The sequence below is a fragment of the Pelecanus crispus genome, chromosome 7 (assembly GCF_030463565.1).
Source record: "Pelecanus crispus isolate bPelCri1 chromosome 7, bPelCri1.pri, whole genome shotgun sequence".
NCBI classification, from domain to species: domain Eukaryota; kingdom Metazoa; phylum Chordata; class Aves; order Pelecaniformes; family Pelecanidae; genus Pelecanus; species Pelecanus crispus.
This window is the reverse complement of record NC_134649.1, coordinates 42,485,125-42,505,584: the sequence shown is the minus strand read 5'-3', so window position 1 is coordinate 42,505,584 and position 20,460 is coordinate 42,485,125. Positions and strand designations below refer to the sequence as shown.

At 42.5% G+C, this 20,460-nt stretch overlaps 1 protein-coding gene across 1 annotated transcript in view; it reads right to left on the bottom strand.

Moving 5' to 3' along the window:
- The window catches only part of PTPRG (protein tyrosine phosphatase receptor type G), a 417,051-nt gene that overhangs the window by 60,604 nt on the left and 335,987 nt on the right, over positions 1-20,460 (bottom strand). Inside the window, exons 10-13 of the mRNA XM_075714254.1 lie at positions 19,812-19,920; positions 18,177-18,226; positions 14,971-15,769; positions 5,616-5,748 (exon numbers count right to left, since the gene is read on the bottom strand). Coding sequence (XP_075570369.1) covers positions 5,616-5,748; positions 14,971-15,769; positions 18,177-18,226; positions 19,812-19,920 — 1,091 coding nt within the window. The remainder of the gene's footprint in view (positions 1-5,615; positions 5,749-14,970; positions 15,770-18,176; positions 18,227-19,811; positions 19,921-20,460) is intronic.

Here is a 20,460-nt window from a genome sequence, read left to right as displayed (position 1 = left end):
CCACCTAGCATCCTTCATGAGTGAGAAAATGAGCGGAATCACGAATATTTTAGAGTAAGCTGAAAGCAGCTTTTATCATTGTAAGCAAGCAATTTTACAATGGTCTGTAAATTTGCAATGTTCCTTTTTCAATCAGTACAGTAGATGAACAACACATTGTATACTCATAAAATAAAACCTAGAGATAGGTTCAAATAACAATTTCAGCACTTTTTACAACCTGCTACTGGCAGAAGTTCTTCTGTTTTTCCCCAATGAAGTTTTAACACTGTCTTAGCTATAGAGCTGTGCAAGTTCCCCAGAATTTAACACCAAAAGGCAGTTTTCCAAGCCATGGTTATTAGACATGGTAACTACAACAGTTCTTGGTCTGATGTTGCAGCTTTCATTTCTATATTACAAACTGATTTACAAATACGGCTCACCAACCTTCTTTGGTGCTATTTTACCGGTGACAGAAACTCAGATGCTGAAATATTGAGCACCTGAGCTTGCTCCCAGTGAGGTCTTTGCCACTGAGTTCAACAACAATACTGTCAAACCATAAGTGACTTGGCCCCGGGTCACACAGAAAATCAATGAGTGAGTTAGAAAAAGAACCCACATCTCCTGGTGCTCAATGTCATTTCTTCTGCACAGAAAGGTACTGCCAGAGAAGTACGAGGCTCTGCCACAGGACCCGTCCCAAGAATTCTGTTAAATTCAACAGGATGCTTAACAAAAACCTAAGAAAACTCTTACTGCCTACTAAATTCTATAGGGTTTTGTGTAAGGAAAATTAAAGGCATCTTTTTCCCAAGCTGTCTCGTATACACACATGACTATAAACAAGCAATGCAAGCTTGCTTGCTCTTTGAAAGGCAGCAGCTGTGTTGTTCCAAAAGTCCCTCCTGAATGTAAACATATTAGCACTGTATAAACAGCTTGATTTAATAAGAAATGCAATACAATATTCCTGCTTTGTCTTTAGGATCACGATGTTGATGGCGGCAATAATTCAGAGGTGAATTATGGTATCTGCTGAAAAGAAAGAAAAAGAAAACTCTCCAGCTATAGTTGTGAATTAATTTCTTCCTTTTAGCTGAAAATGAGAAATGGCTATAATTTAGTTCCCATTTAAAAGTTGCTGTTGGCTAAACTCTAAAATCTTAATTGCTTCTTAATATTCTCTGCGTATTTTTCCCTTTGAAACCACAGTCTATAGCATTGTAGTATTTAGATTAAAAATCAGAATGGAAAACAAACACTGGAAGGTCACCAGTCACTCCTAAAATATAGGTTTTTCTCTAAAATGACAGAAGTTAATGTGCATTGAAGTATTTTAGCTGATTTCCCAACACTAGTCACCCTTCTGCACCTCTGTGAAAAAGAAAGTGGCACTGACCCTGGGTTTCCCTTAAAGTGTCAACACTCAGGACTTGTTCAATTTGCAACAGAATACAGTGGAAGTGCTAGAAAAGATGTTTCAAGCCATATTATGGCTCAGCATGCTATAGGAACTCGCCTTGTTGCAAAAAAACTGAAGTCACACTCAATCCCTAAATAGTTTGGAGGTCACTACCAAACACACTCTGCAATTCTCAGAGCTTGCAGAAAAGGCTGTGAGAATAACAGTGGCAAAGACTGCAGACAATCCAAGTCAAATTTTAAACTGACCTTGAAGAACTGCAGAAGGATCTCATGATACTGAGTCTGGGTATAAAATCGCAGATCCAAAACAAATGCCCAGAAATGCAAAAATAATGTGCTTGGGAAACTGCACCTTACAATGCACATGTTTTAACAGGCTCTAGATGAGCTAGTAGTGCTCCAGCAAAAGATCCTAAAATCCCAGAGAATAGTTCTCAGAAATACTCAGTGGTTGTCCCTACAGCAAACAATTTCAGGAACAAATATGAAAGGAATGAAAGCAGCAGAAGAAATACCATTGTGCCACAGCAGAAGCAAATGGTGAATCTACATGTTGAGTAAAATGAGGATCTGGTGTCCTCACCTTTTCCCTCTGCTAAGACTCAAATTCCCTGATGCTAAAAGAAATCCATTTCAAGCACTAGATGTCCTGGCAGCAACAGTCCCCTTTATCATGCCCACGACAGCTCTAGGATCAGCCAGGCCAGGTTTTCCTCATGAGGAATCAAACATGCACAGAAACGAACTTAAATTACAGCCACCATTGTCCCTCCTGCCCAGGAAGCCCAACTATCAACCAGCTCCAGCCAACTTCCTGGCTCCTGGTCATCCCACGATGGCGCTCTCCTCATTGTTCTGGGAAAAGAGGCAGTGCAATTTTTGCAGCTTCATTATGCTGACCTAGTTTATTTTCCACTCTACCAACTTAAAATCACATAGCCCTCTTTACAGAGCAGTGCCATTAAAAGTACTGAATGCAGGAAACTTTAGTAGAAAGGTAATTCAGAGCTGCTGCTTGCCCGCAAGTTCCCATCCCTTTTCATTACTGAAATGGCCATCATCCTAAACTGACAGAAGTGACCCCTTCTCTTCAACATCAATCATATTTTTTCGCCATTTGTCCAGGATCCACATGGAAAAGGAACTGAGAATAGCAAATTACCTCTGCAAATAAGGGAGTCTCGTTCAGAAATGGCACAGATAATTTCCAAATATATTCAATTACAAGAAGTCTCTAATGAACACAGCATGGAAGCTCAACAGATAAAGAAAGGAAAAGCTTCATCAAACAGTGACTGCTTCCTATCACTCTCCTTTTCAAATAAAGGGAACAGAAAATGACGCTTCCTTACAACAAGACATCATCACAAACCTTATTTCATTGCTGTATCATGGAATGAGTTACGAAGGATCCAAACAGAGATAAACGCTTTGTCAAACCTTCACAAGCAACCTCCCCAACTCCTTATTTTGGTCCCTGGATAATAGGGCATCGATGCAACGCAAACAAGCAGAAGGCTTTGCTCTGCTTCATTGTTCTACTTATGTCACCTCTGGTCTCAAATCATCTAATCCCACAAATGCTCAAAAACGCAAAAGTGAAAATATCATTTGTTTTACCCTCAAAATGTATTGCCAAAGGGTAACTATGTCTCTTCTGCATTTTTGAGTTCTCTGGGTTTTGTTTTGTAATGTTTTTTCTCACACCAAAACAAAGAACTGCTGTGCAAGAAAAGACCCCTTGGTCCAACGCGCCTGTCCCCTGGAGGGTTATCCCTTCATAACAAGTGTTTCTCTGCTGTGCACTTCAATACCATGTTTCCCATACTGAAAAATCTGTCTCAAACTCATTCGCATGCCATTTGCTTTGATGGTGTTATTTAGCAAATTATTCCATATGTTGCCCATTACAGTTTAAGCTAAGTATTTCTTCCTGAAAATCCAGATCACTGTTCCTTTCAAACTTGTAAATTAGACTCTGCGGTGTTTGGGGATCTGTTTTTTCCTTACTTTAAAAAACTCACAGAGATAAAAATTTTATTTTTTCTACAGAAAGCTAATCACACTGAAAAGGGCACACAAAATGCTGTGTTGCCAGTTCAGTGACATGGTCTGCACAACGTGAAACGTTACTGTGGATGATTTGTGTTCTAGTTGCTTGTTGATTTATCCTAAAACACACGTTGACTTTTTTTTATACACTCTCTTTATTTGTTAAAAAAATCCTCAGAACTATGAAGGTAGAGGTTATTTTGAAACTCTCAAGTTCGTTTGTTGTTCCTCAATTTGTTGCTTCATATTTACCAAAAAACTTTGACTGCTACATGACATACTTTCCATGTCTATATTAATTTTTAATCTCCACCTTTTTTTTAGTATCAGTTATACACAGAAAAATGGATCCACTGCTGCCAGGGGTATTAATGTCAATGCTCATAATTTTACCAAAGCTATGGATGAATGTTAACTCTTCATGCCTATTATGGAGAGCAGATAAGAAACAATTGCTGTCCATATGCAAAATAACAAATATTACTGGAAAAGTAATTTGGTTTCAGTCAAAGTCCTTGTTCATGTATCTTCCTTGATTCATGTGCTTGTTTGTTATTACGAAGGAAATAAAAATTTTATGAAGTGGATGGTTAGGAATTTTGAAGATAAAAAGTATTTAACTTTAATTAACATATCTTAATTTTAGACTCAAGTAATATTACGATTTATAATACAAGCCAATTTTTATCAAAAATTAGTCCCTAACTATTGGTCACTAAGCCAGTACTTTCCAACTTTAGTATCTTCTCAGGGACGGTATTGTTACTCTTTGAGCAAATTAAACACTGCATTTGCAATTATTTCTCTCAATCCATTAGTGAAATTGCAGGAAATGGAAATGTTTTCCAAACAATGAGAGGTACCAACATTCTTCTTGATAATAGCTGCTAGCATTTTATTTCAAAACCTTTCCTCCTTAGAAGAGCTATTTGTATCAATGCAAGAAAAATATTACTAACCCCTCATTAGAGTGCTTCAGGATATACCATATCCTTCAAGGGCTTGCCTGGTGTGAGTGTGACCAAGTTTAGTCCTTCAAATGAAGAAAATATATATTGAAGGACAGGACACTACACTACACTACAATGGGATCTTCAGAACCTTTCCAATTTCAGCTTTTGTGCACACATCACTGCAATTTTATTCATTGTCTTACTGCAATGATCTTAATTACCTGCAAATGTTAATAGAAATGAATTTCACAAGACTATTGTCATCTATTTATTAATATCCTTTCAAATGTTCCCAGCCTCACCAATTTGGCCAATTAATTGTCAGCGAAATTGGTGTACTGAAAAACAGGTTGGTAGTTTTTTAATTGATTCTGCAAATATAATGATCAATGGACTGCTATGTCTCATCAAAGCTACTTTTCTGTGTCCCATCTAATCAGATTTTGAAATAATTCCTAAGTACATTCTATGAGGCTAATCCCTGGTTAATTTTCACTACCAGACAAATGAGGTGTCTTTGGGTTCTGGTTCTGGCACAAGAAGGTGCTGCAGGTTTTAATTTACTCTAAATCAAATGGAGGAGGATTTGTTGATGCCAATCCTAGTCTCCCCCACGGAATCAATGCCCACTGGTGTAAAGGGCAGCATCTCTTTGTAAGAGGCGATCTTTACTTTCAAAACCTTGCAGATAGCACTTCGAACACTTCACCAATGCTAAAGAGCTCCTACTCAGAGCATTGCTATGTAATGTGAAACAAATTTACCCCCCTTTCTTGAAGTACAGTCAAAGGAAGAAAAAACTGCTTAAGATCACACACGAGGTCTGTGGCAAAGCCACCCATGGAGGCAAGTCCAGTCTCACTGGGCTTTTCTCCCACAACCACCCTTCCTGAAGGCCAAGACAATGACACCTTTTTATAACTATATTAGAGGGACTGATTGTGAAAATATTTGTCGGCATTACAGCTGGCTCTACCATTGCTAGAGCTCCACCATGCTCATTTTCATGAAACAAAAATCAATATTTAAGACAGCTGAATAGTTAACCAGCAGAGCCGTTCTAGCATCCAGAGAGTTATCTAATGCATCTATCACCATAACATCTAATAAAATAAAAACCACAGGACCACATTAAAAAAAACCCACCTGAAATGCGTTTTAAATCATAATCAGTTTCCAATCAAAAGGAAACAGGCTCACCTCCAGTAGACAAGCACAGCAATGAGAAGAATGAGGCACACAAAGGTCAGTGCTGAGACCACAATAAGCGGGATGATCCATTCCATTTTACCAGGAGAAGGTCTTGTGGCCATGCTGGAGCTGTTCTTGTCAGCTGTGTGTTAAACACATAACAAAAACAATCACTGAATGGAAAGAGAATTACTGTGTGGAACAATGTATAAGCAAAACAAATAGCTTGTCCGTTTTACGTGGTATGAGTAAACAGAGCAAAGATCTTCTAACTGCAGGGTGGGACTCCATTTGTCTTTAGTCTGAGACATGAGAGCACAAAAGTGTGGTGTTTATTGCCACATATGGCTTGGATTTTACTAATGCCTGTAATTACAGTCTTATAGACAATTTTAGGACTCTGCGGTGCAAGCACCTATTATCCCATGTGGAGTACCCCACTTTGCTCACCACGGTAAAAAGGAAACGCTTTGCTCGGTCATCAGCGTTTGCAGACAAACGCGCTCTGTTTCTCAACACTAGAGGACAGCCCTGTTTGCACAGCTCAGTGTAATACTTTGCTTCAGAAATAAATTTCTTGGTAACTATCTTAAAAAATCCTCAACATGTTGGGTGTCATGTCACATCATTTGCGGAATTGTCACAATCTGGTGAGTTACTGCATACGAAAGCACTTTTTAGCATATGGATTGTCAAGATGGATGGATGAATGAATGGATAGGATGTGTTGTAACTGACAGAAGAAATCATTATGCCACAGCTTTTGAACAAAATTAAAGTTGGTCAATATCCTGAGATCTGTCCGAGTAACTCCATTTCACTTTTCACATGACATCTCGTTAAAATAACTGTATCACCTATAAGATGAATATCTAGAGGTCCTGCAAGTACTGGAGCCAATGAGCATAGACACCGTGTCAAGGTATTTCAAAAGACATCTAATCTGTGCAAATTCATGTAGACTTGACAAATAAATTGTTTTAGAAAAAATGATAAAAGAAAAATACAGAAGCGGATCTTGTATCTTATTCATGTTTCCTAACAAACAGGCGGTAGTTGATCAATGCCTGTCAACAGAACATAATGGGAAAGAATTAGTGTAAACAGCTTCAGATCTGAACAAGGATTGAAATGTACACACTTGACTTCTACTTTTTAGCCTACGTGAGTTTTTCCTTACCAATGTGCTTCCTTGCCCTCGTTCAGGATTGTATTATCATATCTTCTGAAACTGCTGCAAATCCTACCAGAAGAACATAATTGCCTTTTCACCGTAGGCAGGCAAAACACAGATAATTGGAAGTCACCAGATGTCACATAATATGAAGTCATACTCTATTTTAATAGCATTTAGATTATACTCCTCCATAGGCAGGAGTAAAATTCAACTAACATGGAAGTAAAGGTTAATTGTAAATGCTTTTGCCTGACTGCTGAAAACAGAGCAAGGCTGCAGGCTGCTGCAAGCCCAGCAAGAAATCTTTCTAGTTTTAAGAACTAGGCTGATGGAGGTAGTGCCCTTTAGCAAGCAGCCTAAATGAGGTGCTAATCAGAGGGATGTTTGGGGGAAGTGGACGTGCACTGAGTATAGAACTGATCAAAAGAGAGATGAGTAGCCAGTTGTCTCCAGCTCCAGTAAGAAAGGCTACTGAGGTTACCAACAGTGCCACTTTGCAGAATAGGCACACAACGTTGCACCTCGAGCACGCGGTGAGCTTTCGTCTTCACAGCGTACTAATGATATACAACATACTAATGACATACAACATACCGTTTTTAAGGCAGGTCTTTGATTTCCTTGACTAGCAAAGAATAAGGAAAAGAAGAAACCCAAAACTAGAGCAAAGGCTTATTCTCTGCATTTGCCAAACTTGCAAAAATCGTAAGCCCTGAGGCATCAGTTTTTATCAGTGCATTTCAAATCATTTAACAGCATGAAAAAATTAAGCCTGTGAGGTAAGTGTTGCTAATCAGAATGGTAAAAGGGACAAAGCAAAAACCCATGCAATGTAATAAAACTTAGTAGGAGAGCCAAGCAGACCCACCACCTTACATCCATTAGGGTGTTGCTTCATTTCTCTCCAAGGACGGTATTCTGTTTAGTTTCACCTCCACATATTTCAACACAAAAGCATATGTTTCTGTTTGCATGGGAAGAAAATTAAATTCCATTGTAAGCACAGCATGGGCTGGAGTCCCAATGCAAACTTATTAAATTCTGCAGTGCTCACGATGCTCCTCTTACTCATTCTACTGTGGAGAACACACTTATCTGACCCTGCCAACTCCCTATACCACCAGTGTGAGGATAAGAAGGCGTTCAGTATGCTGAGTGCCAGAATAGCAAATGCCATTCCCACATGCTGATGGCTGGCCCTGAAATTCCAGTTGGGAATGCCCAAGCAGTGATATGCTTCAGAAAAAAAGAGACCGTTCCTGCACTGACTTTGAAGAAAGTCTTAAGTGTTTTCCACTGCTTAAGTAAAGTGTTGAGAGTGCTTAAACAAACCAATGCCAATAAAAATTGTACTAGAACGACAGCTGCGGCCAGAAGTACAGCAGTACAGCTGGAGTGCTGGCGCTGGTCTCTTGAGTGTCATGGCAGAAGACTCTAAGAAACGGCAGCACACTGGGTAACTTGGAAAAAGGGTTGAAGAAAATACACACACAAAAAAAGACACACCTGGGCCTTCACAGCTTCCTGTTCTCCTACATAACAAAATATTACAAAATAAAAAATAGTCAGCATTTCACTCTTTTCCAAAGCAAGAATGTTGAGCCTTGGTAGTATCAACAGCATATCCTTGTAATGGTGCCCACCATACGCTGTACTTCGGGGGTGGGGGGGAGGGAGGATCTTAAAAAATGGACCAGGAAACTCCATTTTTGCTAAGAAATGTAAACAGTTTCCAGTGGCATATGCCTTCGTTGAATTAATTCAGTTTGCCTTTTACTGGCTTGGAATTCATCCCAGTAGGAAGGAATAAAAATTATTACAGCATATCTGCTTCAGGAGGTCCCACATGATACAAGCCCTGGCACTGCTAAATCCACTCCTGCGTCTGGAAAAATCCGTAACTCCTGTGCACCAACTATTCAGCAGTTCCATCCAGGCCATGGATGGATTAGGCCCTGGCACAGAGAGTATTAGAGGGCATTAGGCAGCGAGGGAGGCTTTGGCAGTGCAACTCTTGCACAAAAAGGCAAGAAAGAGGCATTCTACAATTTGTGAAATATACTGTTTTTCTGTGTATTCTTGTGAATTGGTTCCTGAGAATAGAAACATGTTTATTTCTGTTACGTAGCACTGCTTGCTAAAATAAGCAGCCATAGCTGTAATATATAACCTATCTACCTTTATCATCCATTGCACAAACTGCCGGGACAAAGTCTGTCTGTTATACTGTTACAGATACTGCTAACTATGACAATACACGTGTTCTGCAGGCCAAAAGAAAGCCCCTGCTGCTGAATTGCCCCAGATCATCCGGTCACTTAAAAGAAAGTCACCTGCTCATCTTTCCTTTGAGTAAATGAAATTATGGACTTTATACAAAGGTATCAATTAAATCTGGAAAACAGTATTGGCCATATTATCAAACGATGAAAAGGTAAAACCATGTTTTTAAAAGAAATATTACCTTTGGTACAAGCTCATGCCATTGTGCAGCTATTTTCTCTCTATTTCTTCAAAGGCATTCCTGCAATAGTCATACTTACAGGCTGTGCACAGCTAAGCATGGCTTTTCACTGTTTTGTAAATGGATGCCAATCATATTTAATCCTGATGTCAGCTATCTGAAATTCATACTGTTTGCAAACATCAAATAATTCAATCCTTTTATTTTCAAGCCACTCTGCTGTTGGCTCCTGTAAGTTGCCATGCAGAATGGCTCAAGTGCCACATAAAAATACAGCTTAATAATGCTTGCCACGTATGGAGAAAGAAAGAATTACACAGATGTTTAATTATCTTAATGAGGTTATCTCCAAAAGGCTTTTGTAACCTCAGATCTGGCAAAGACTGTTCTAAAAACCAAAATTCCGTCTCTACTAAAAGCATACACCAGGCTTGAAATTTAACCCCACACATCACAACCTCTCTACAAAGCTCTCTCGTGGGAGGAACTCAGCAGAAGTGGGTGAACGCTGAGTGATGGGAGGACCTGGCTGAAGTTCAGATCAAGGGCCAAACCCACGTCTCCGTCCTCAGTCCCAGCTCATGACTCAGGCAAAAGCCTCAACTGGACATCTATTACTTCGCTCACAACAGCCCATTCCTTATCTCCTGTCAAATACAAAGGATCTGCCTAACTGTCTGGCAAAACAAACCAAAATTCTGTGAGATAATATCTGCTCTAGCCTGATTAAACTGAATCATGATAGGATTTTTTTTTTTTTCCTCCTTTTTTTTTTTTTTTGGTAGAGCATCATTCTAATTGCCGTTTTTCTAATTTTCAGGTTTCAGAGTCGCAGACAATGCTGAGCAGCTGCGTGTGTAACAGTAGCAGATCAAAGGTACAATTAGTCTAATGTGGGCACCAAAACAGAGAAAAGGATGATCAGGAAAATGAAAGAGGAGAATGCAAGCAAGCGTTCAGTGACAGAAGAAAATCATTAGCGTTGGCCAATACCACCAGACAAGAAGAGGCCAATGCCATTTGGAAAATAATGACATGGCCTCAGGAGAGGTGTGTGTGTATGTGCGTGTGAAATAAGCACTAAAAGAAAATGAGCCTTGCTGTACTAATTGGCCTCGCACTTTCCCTGTAATTTCTCATGTGTTCCCTGTTCTCCTCTAATCATCCACACTCATGAGTACTTTCCCATTCAGTTATCTCCTTACAACTGCTAATTTGATGCTATATAATTAATTTTACAAGTGTACATTGTTATGAAACAATTTTCTACTCTTTAAAATGATTAAACTTTCTTCTCACAAAACCACTTTTGAAACCTTGACAGCTTTTTAAAAACTGCTTTCCTGGAGAAAAGATGCATCAAAAAAAGTTTCTGCCTTCTATGGGACACAGTAAGCTGCAGGGGCTCTTTCTGCTCACTTTGGAAGTGGCCTTCACCCTCTTTTCACTGTCCTGATGCTCAGGAATGCTTTCAGACACTTCTGGCAATGTCCTCTTGGCTTCGCTAGTTGTTGTCTTGATTTCAGGTTACCTACTTATGGAAAACCTTTAAGGCCCTTTCTCATAGGAAGAGGTCTTGCTTATGTCTGGAGTTTCACTGAACTCAAGTCCTTGCATGAGCTAGGTCAGGTCTGTCTGTATGAACTGCAGATTTCCATACTACTGTGGAAAACAATTAAGCTGAAGCAACTAGTCTTAGGCTCATGCTAGTGTTTGATTGATGGGCAAATTCACCAGCTGTGGGTTTTGCTGGCATGTGTCTTTGGCAACGCATATCCAGCCTGGAGGAAAGCTCCTTCTCCTGCATTCCCAAGAGTCTTCTCATAGAGCTAGCACTCCCAACAGGCCAGCCAGGCCTTATTCAGACACATCTAGTAAAATATTTGGGCAAATTCCGGGTTAGGTAGACCTCAGCTATCCACTGCAGAAGCGTGGTGACACAAGTAGCAAAGAAAAGAAGGACTTGCCTGAAGAGACTTTGAAGGACAAGGTCCTCACACCTGGTACAAAGAGATTCAGGCTGAAAGTCTCTGTCCCAAAGCCAATAAGAAACATCTCCAAATGTTCTCAGAGTTGAAAAACACTAGCGCTTCCCAGTGTCTGGACAGGGAGTCACCAGGTTTGTGACCAACCTAACTTCTTCCATCTGGAGGTCAAGGACAGGGAATGAACCTCTACCCCAAGGAAAATGGCATAACTGGGCCCTTTTTCATCTCTGAATAGCCTTTCCCAGCCCTTTTGCCGCTGAGTGTCCTCTTCGGTACGCTGAGGGGCCTGGGAGAGGCTTGTCTGGGAAGCTGAAAATATGGTACAGTTCCTTCTCCTCCTCCCGGGTATGTCACCAGAGGTTCAACTAAGATTTAAATAAGGTTAATTTGGGTGAAGCAGGCAACTCTTTCACTTATCTTTTCCCCCAGCTAACACATGCTGGTTATTTCAGATGTCGTTTCCTACACATGGAAGCCATTTTTGTAAGACACAGTGATCTTACTAAGTTATCCTCCCTCCATATATAAGCATGGAAAATGTTATTTGCTGAGTCCTTTCAGGACTGATCATCTTTGCGTGCAGTCTTCAGGCCTCCCTTCAAGCCTCCAAGCCTGTAGGTGAACAGAGCTCTTAAAAGAGGTCGTCTAGTAGGAGGCTAAGGTGTATTGAACAACTTTCAGTGATAGTTCTCTGCTCACTACAGACTAAGGGGATACAATTTGCAGTAACTAGTAAGTACGTCTTAGCAATATTAACAATATTTCCCCATCTCATTGATTTTCATCTTCTTCACCTTAACTTCACCACGGGATAAAAACCAATCTAATAACAATCCCTTTGTCATGAGCTAAGAAACAAGACCAACTACCCATCTTTCCTCCAATTTATTAGGCTGAGAATAAGCCATGAGGCCCTTTCTAGGTCTTATATAAGGGATATTGTACTCGGGCCATCCAAGAAACTGGCACGTGAGAAATAGGGAAGCAGAAGGCAGGAAGAAATGAAGACAACTATTTCAAAGGCAGGTTTATGCAGGCAGATTGAATTGCTGGGCTTTGAACCTGAATGGTGCTGAATGCTTACTCCCAACATTGCAGTGCATGGCTAGGACAAGTTCCATCCTTCCTGATAAAAAGGTGATTAGGGCAAGTCACATGTTGAGACCGCCTGGCAGGCATCTCCGACCATATTCAGTGGGAGCACTGGACTTTGAAGACTATTTCCAGTTGAGGAGTAAGAAAAACAGCAGTGTATTTAAAAAAAAAATCAGCACAACCTGCTGCAGGTTTCTTGGCTTCCGCATTGTTAATCTGTTCTCTTACAGAACAGTTATGATTCACAGCATTAGAGTCAGGTCAGCATTTCTGTAACAAATGTTATTAAAGATTGGATTTAGCTTTGTTTTTTAAATTGGTTCTGAGCTATAACTGAGTGCACAACGTCTGCATTTTTGTGTTTATAAATGTAGGGAAAAATAAATATCTAAGGTTTTTTCACAGTACTCTAACTCTAGAGCAGCTTTGATGGAAAAACAAAATTATAAAACAGTCTATAGATTAGCAAAATAAACAACAACAGTAAACAAAAACAAACAAAAAATGTGCACTATCTTATAAATGCTGTGGTAATACACATAATCACTCAGATAAACTCGTTGTCCTATCTACATCTCAGCCCTCACTCTGCAAATAAATCCATCCATGTGCATGTACTCCATTTGCTCCTTGCAGTTATAAGATCTGTTTTTCTCACCAGTGCTTGGAGCTCCCCAAGCAGAAACATGTGCATATGCACTGGACTTTCTGTACGAGGAGTTGGGAGCACCGTGAGATACCTGTTTGCATAGGCCTGTGCAGCAAATCCTGACTACACAGGGTTTGGTGCACATGCAGACCACCTGGGCATGCTTCCAAAAGGTCATATTTGCTGTGTACATACTGTGGAGTTGGTACATACTTCCAGAGCTGGCGTGTACAGGAGCATCGGTAATTCTCATCAGGACTAATACAGAAAATACATGAGCTCGGCCTGGTGTATTGGGTTTGCGTGGCAAGGTTTTGGTAGCGGGGGTGGGTACAGGGGTGTCTTCTGTGAGAAGCTGCTCTGTCCGATAGAGCCAATGCCAGCTGGCTCCAAGATGGACCCGCCACTGGCCAAGGCCAAGCCCATCAGCCACAGTGGTGGCGCCTCTGGGATAACATATTTAAGAAGGGAGGGAAAAAAAACCTGTGCAACTGCAGCCAGAGAGAGGAGTGAGAATATGTGAGAGGAAGAGCCCTGCAGACATGAAGGTCAGTGCAGAAGGAGGGGGAGGAGGTGCTCCAGGCGCCGGAGCAGAGGTTCCCCTGCAGCCCGTGGTGAAGACCATGGTGAGGCAGCTGTGCCCCTGCACCCATGGGGGAGCAGATATCCACCTGCAGCCCATGGAGGACCCCACACCAGAGCAGTGGGTGCCCAAAGGAGGCTGTGACCCTGTGGGAAGCCCGTGCTGGAGCAGGCTCCTGGCAGGACCTGTGGCCCCATGGGGAGAGGAGCCCACGCTGGAGCAGGTTTGCTGGCAGGGCTTGTGACCCCGCGGGGGACCCACGCTGGAGCAGGCTGCTCCTGAAGGACCTCACCCCGTGGAAGGGTCCCATGCTGGAGCAGTTCGTGAAGAACTGCAGCCCATGGGAAAGACTCACGTTGGAGAAGTTCATGGAGGACTGCAGCCCATGTGAGGGACCCCACACTGGAACAGGGGCAGAGTGTGAGGAGCCCTCCCCTGAGGAGGAAGGAGCAGCAGAGACAACATGTGATGAACTGACCCCAACCCCCATTCCCCGTCCCTCTGTGCCGCTTGAGGGAGGAGGTAGAGAAATCAGGAGTGAAGTTAAGACCAGGAAGAAGGGAGGGGTGAGGGGGAAGGTGTTTTAAGATTTAGTTTTTATTTCTCATTACCCTACTCTAAGTTGGTTAGTAATAAATTAAACTGATTTCCCCAAGTCGAGTCTGTTTTGCCCATGATGGTAACTGGCAAGTGATCTCTCCCTGTCCTTACTTGACCCATGAGCCTTCTGTTATATTTTCTCTCCCCTGTCCAGTTGAGGAGGGGAGCAACAGAGCGGCTTTGGTGGGTACCTGGCATCCAGCCCGGGTCAACCCACCACACCTGGCTAAGATTTTATTTTTTTTCACAGGAAAAAAGAAGGTAACCCTAGTGCAAAAGGTGCCTTGTCTTGGAAGATCAGAGCGTGTAGGTTTTGTGGCGAGAAATAAACCAGCAATGATCCCTTATTTGGGAGAGTATCTCAAAGCCCAAACAGGGAGAATCCTGCAGATAAACTAAATTAGCTTACAGCATATATAGCAACCTTCCCATGAAACACCAGCTCAGCACAGCAACCGCTCTTCCAAATTAATTTCACAGCTATAGTTCACTGCATTCCCCCCCGCCTTTTTTTTTTTCTAAACAAAGTTCTTAATGAAGCATGTTGGGGGTTAACATTTTTCCAAATTTTCTCCTCTAGTAAGCTACAAGGACCATGAATCTGTCTCAATAAAATACAAGGATGACCCTTCCACCTCTTCTTCCCCAAATAACAATTTGTGGGTTGGGTCCTGTGACGACCTGCCCATCAGATGAAGCCAGGCACCACAAAAATGTTGTATCTACTGAAAATCAGTAAGAAATTTGGATTGTGTCATTTTCCAACAATCTTACGCTGGTAAAACCAGTTTCCCTGGAGGTCACTCACCTGGGTTAATGGTGATGAATTTGTTATCTGAGGGGTATTCCTCTGGAAACCTGTCCTCCTTCGGAGGAGTTTTTCTTGTTGTCTCTGGTCGTCTTGGGATCTTCCCCAGGTAAACTTCGTTGGTGAATGCCGGCAGCACTTGGGTGGAAGGGAGCGGCTGGGGCTGAGTGTCTGCTTCGGCAAAGCTCTCCTCCGCGGGACCTCCAGCCGTGGGGGCAACGTTTTGGTTTGGCTCTTCACCCGATATGGTTTTATTTCCTTCCTCCTCGGCAGTCCGGCTGGGGGAAGCCGTGGCCACACTGGGCTCTGTGCTATTGCGTGCCTCCATGGCCGCCGTCGCCCTGTTTTTCTCCTTCTTCTCGGCATCCTTTTCTTCCTCTTCCTCATGCTCCCGCTCCCCATCCTCGCTTTCGCTCTTTTCGTCCTTCTCCCCCTCCTCAGCTCCCTCGCCGTCCTTCGTCAGCGCCGAGTCCCGCTCTGGCCCTGGGGAGGCGGCAGCGGCGGCCTCAGTGGCAGCCACTACCAGCCGTCCCGCCTGCTTGCTGGGGGCGGCCGCCGCGGGGAGCCGGGTGGGCCACACGCTGCTGGGGAAGGAGGAGATGCCACCACCGCTGAAGCCCAGCCCTGCCAGCAAGGTGCTGGTCACCACTGAGGCCACGGTGGCCTGGCTGCCGCTGGAGGAAGGCCCCATCCCCGTGGCCATGGACACGAAGGAGAAGGGGAGCCCCGAGGAGGTCCAGGTGGAGGAGCCGGAGCTGATGGGAGCCATGTCAGCGGAGGAGGCAGGAGATGCTGTGGGCTTGAGGAGGCCACCGGCAGCAGAGGGGAAGAAAACACAGCAGAGAGCATCAGCAGGGGCCCCAACATGCTACCTGGGGTCATTTTTCTTCTGCCTTTCCCTCCCTTTCCATATACATGCCATTCTGCTTGCTGTTCTCTTAAAATGGGAGACTGACACCAGCTGGGTGCAGGGCCAAACCAGGAACGGGACATGCCACAGAGCTACATGGCAAACCACGAAGGGAGGAAACCCCCCTCCATTCACCACTTCCAAACAATCATTACCATCAAAAAACTCTTTATCCTTATCTTTATTTTACGGAGGGACCTTCTCCACCCACATCACCGGTGACTTGTGAGTAATGTTTCCTCTCAGGGATGAGGAGGATGTAAAGGATTTTCACGAGTTTAGCTGCATTACTCACAGTGCTTTAATCCTCACAATACAGAAGTTTAAAAATACAGTGTTACATAATGGCTGTCCCAAAATAAGGGCTGTGCTGCCAACGTGAGCATCCGTGGCTGGTGGGCCCGCTCTGACAGGGAACTCTGGCTCTTCCCACACACATTGTGAGGGCCTCGAATGGTACTATTTTTATTTCCTTAATTTATCCATCAGCATTATTCGTCTTAAGGACTGGTGCTGCAGTGAGGTATCGCTCTCATTAGAAAAGACCTGCAGCACGGCCAGCGGGCACTCATGATGGACTTGGAGAGCATCAGGAGCCCTTCAGCAAGTCACCACGACCTCTACCAGGGCCACCACGCTGCGGCACCCATGTACAGACCCAGCTTTCCCCATCCGCAGGGCTCTCCCTGGCACCACCAGCGACCCAGGGCCAGGGCTGGCACTGCTCACTTCCCTCGGGGAGCTGAGAGGAAACAGGGAATGAACCATGGAATTTGCATCCTCTGCACCCTGCCACGGTTACTCTAATGTCAACCCAGTGCATGCATGCTCGCATGTGGGTCTCTGTGAACACATGTGTATGCTCTACCGGAAATAAAAACCCCTTGGTATATACTTAAAGAACTAGACAAGTCATTCCCCTTCCTGAGTTACACATGGAAAAAGACACTGAAGTGAGCTGACTAATGACAAGGAGTAATTCTGTGGAAGGGCTGGGGTCAGCTTTTCTGCCCGCCCAACCCGACCATGCTCCCTCTCTGACTTACTGAAAATGTCTCACATTACTGAGTTCATCAGCAAGAGGAGCATTAGCTGGGAAGGTACGCATCAGACAAGGACAAAAAAGGGTTAAATAGGTGCTACTGAATGTTGAACGAAACTGTAAAATGTTTATTTTTGGAACTGAAATTTATAACTTAACAGTATTTCTGCATTTCTCTGCAGTTCCTGGTTTCAGTCAGGCCGTGTAGTTGAAATGCTGCAGCAAACCAAGAAAGGCTGCTTTCTCATGTTATTTTTGACCAGCTGCAATCACAGAAAACCTGCGATCTCAAAAGAAAACCTGTGCTTTAGAGATTTCAAGTGAAAACTTTAAATAAGCATCTAAACTTTTTGGATACTTATCAGTGTGAATCCCTAAGGCACTGTGAGATTTGCTTTGCGCTGGCATGTACAGTCTCAAAGCTGGACTGAGTATTAAAATCTGACAGCAGATTTTATATGTCTAGAATAACTCTATACCTCATTAAACAAACATTAATCATTCAAACTCAAGCTTTGTATGTGTTATTTGCTTACTAGGGAGTATATCAAACTGGAACAGAATAAAACTAGAAGCAATGTACTTCGAGTAAAATTCAATAGTATGAATTCAGTCCATAAATTTGACTGAACAATTCAGTACACCGAATGCCAAGAAATTTAGGTTATGAATACTCTATGTTAAATAACCTAATAAGGTGCTTTCAAAACTGAAACAGTGTATTCCAGTTTTACTGTACATGTATCAACATTTCTGATTCTGGAATAGAAAAGTCATCTTCAGTGACTCGTTACAGTCTCACCTGAATTAAAATTAAAACAAAGAGCTTGTTAAGGCTTTATTCACACAACAGCAGGCATGCTTAAAGCACTGGAAGAGCAAAGATGCTGTGCGTGAAGCCTTATTCCTGTTGCATACACTTCTGGTCATACAGTTAATAAAAGACATTAAATTTATTTCCGCAGTCATTAAGATTACAAATCCCCTCTGAATGGGTTGAATACATATTTGGGAAGATTTTTTTAACGCTTGATTCTCCAGTGGTCAAAGCCTCTTGGAGCATGACGCTAGAAAACGGAAACCCTTCCAATATTTTCGGTATAAAACCTTTTGTGGCGGGTTTGAACCACCACCTCCCCAGGAAAGCCCGGTCCTGCCGCAGATTTCCAACATCGTGCTGCCACCTGGTGGGAATGCCGCCCCAAATTACCGCTGCCCATCCGCGCTCCGCAGGGATTTATGACCACCACTTACCACTCCTGTTTTCACAATTCTGGTCCCCTCGAAAATTCGAGTAGTGTTAGCTGAGAAACAAAGAACAACAGCGTGTCAGCGGACTGGGAAGGGAGGCGTTGCTAAAATTGTTAAACAATTGCTGAACATTTCTACTACAAAATATGTATGCAGGTCTCAGTTTGGAGTAGAAGCAACTCTGGTTTTACTCACCTTACTTTGTAATTGCGTCTAAATACAGATTTGTTTGTCTTTAATTACTCAGGCCTGGCAAGGCCGGCTTAAGTGCACTGTCAGAAAATATGCTCTCCTTCAAACCCAAGTTGGATGAAACGTCCTGACTTACACAGGAAGCAAGAGCAGCTGAGGATAATAGTTTTTTCTGCCCTTATGATAACATTATCATTATTTATTGCTATTTATCCCAACTACAACTATAATCAGCCTCTGAAGAATGTTTTGAAAGCTCAAGTGGATTCTTTTTCTAGGTTAGGTCTCAGCCAAAGATTAGAACAGCTGCTTTTTGGGGAGACATGGAAGTTCATACTTTGAACTCTGGGCTAGAGTACCCAAAGAGTATCCAGCAAAACTGTCAATAATGATAACGAAGTTCATATCACTGTGCTGAGACACTAAGAAACTGAGAGCTACATATGAGATATTTCTTGGATAGGACATTTCTTGTCCGATCCCTGCTCTCCCTCAATGCTGCTAACACTGTGGCATGACACCGGAACAGAACTAAATTGTGTCCACAGCCGGAACAGAACTAAATTGTGTCCACAGCTTGATACCCTTCAGATGCTAAGTGCTAACAGAGTAGGACTAAAAACTCCACATTTTCCAAAAACCACACTTAAAAATGTCTCTCTTATTTTGTTCCATACCGAGCGTCAGACCCAAGTGACTTAACTCTTCGCTTCACCTTAAGGATTTAAATTTTTAACTCTCTGCTTGTTTTGTTTTTCCATTACCCATTCCAAGGTTTATAATATCTGTAAACTGGAGTGGGAGGGAGTGCTCTCAGCAGAGGTGATTTTGCCCTACTTAATAAAAAAAATTAGTACTAAATTCCTAGGAAGGAGCAAAACTTCAGCACTTAAAAAAAACTCAAAAAGCATCAAGTTCAACAAAATCTCAGCTTTACCAGATTTCTCCAATAAACTTAAAAGGAAATCGATAACAAAGGACAGCTTAGCATCCAGTTCTTTAGCTTTCATTTAAATATGTATGTTTTGGAAATCACTGAGGTTGTGTGCATGGTAAGACCTGAACATCTCCACATGTGGTTGTCAAGGCAGGACTGATCTCCTTTCCTCTTTACATAAAACAGACACCGATCAGACTCATATTCTGCTATAGCTGTGCCTCTGATGCATAAGCAGTCTCTGATGAATTTGTTTTAGAAAACTAGTACCAAGAAAAGCTTTGAATCCTCCTAAAACCTGACAAACCCTGCCAGCAGAGAGGTGTAGGCAAAGCCCCACCACTAGAAATAGGACTCTGATAAAGTCACTGGCCACAATCTGAAATTAGCATTGTCTACATGCATTCAAACATCTTCTGAAATCATTCCACACCATATTGCACTCTGCAAAGCAAATGTTAAACACACAAAGAGTCATAATGTAAAAATATGTATGTGGGTTTTTTTACCTTGAAAGAGCATAGTCTGGCTAAAGTCACTACGCATTTCATTTCGGCAAACTGCTTGAACTCTGAACAGATAAAGGATGTCAGGTGAGACATGGCTAATGATGGCCTTCTGTTTAAAAAAAATAGATATTATTCAGTTTTTTACCCCCATAGTACTGTCCACGATCAGTTTGAAATATATAAATCATTGCGCTAACACAGGACATTCCTGCCCTATAAGACAAACTTATTTCTAAGCAGAAATATTCGCTGGTCCCCTGGAAGAGGGCAAGGCCAAGGTCAAAGGACTTCCCTGGGGTAAAAGCGATGCACCCAGACTCTGCTGACTCTGCCCACGAGAAAGAAATGAACACATCCCACATCTACTCCCATAACAGTCTTCATGCCTGAAAGTCTCTGCTCTCCTCAGAAAAAACTGAACTCCAAATCATCTGGCCTTACAGGAATTAAAGTGAGATTTTTATAGGTGGAGATCCAAGTCCCAAAACCTGGAATAAGCCCAGAAAAGTCACTGTATGTTCAAACTGACTATTTATTTTGCAACAAACTGGCTGTGGCGATTTGATGTTGATGGCCTGTGTAATATGATGGCCTGGCACCCTGGACTGGGATGTCCCTGCGTACTTTTACACCTGAGACACTGCCTTGC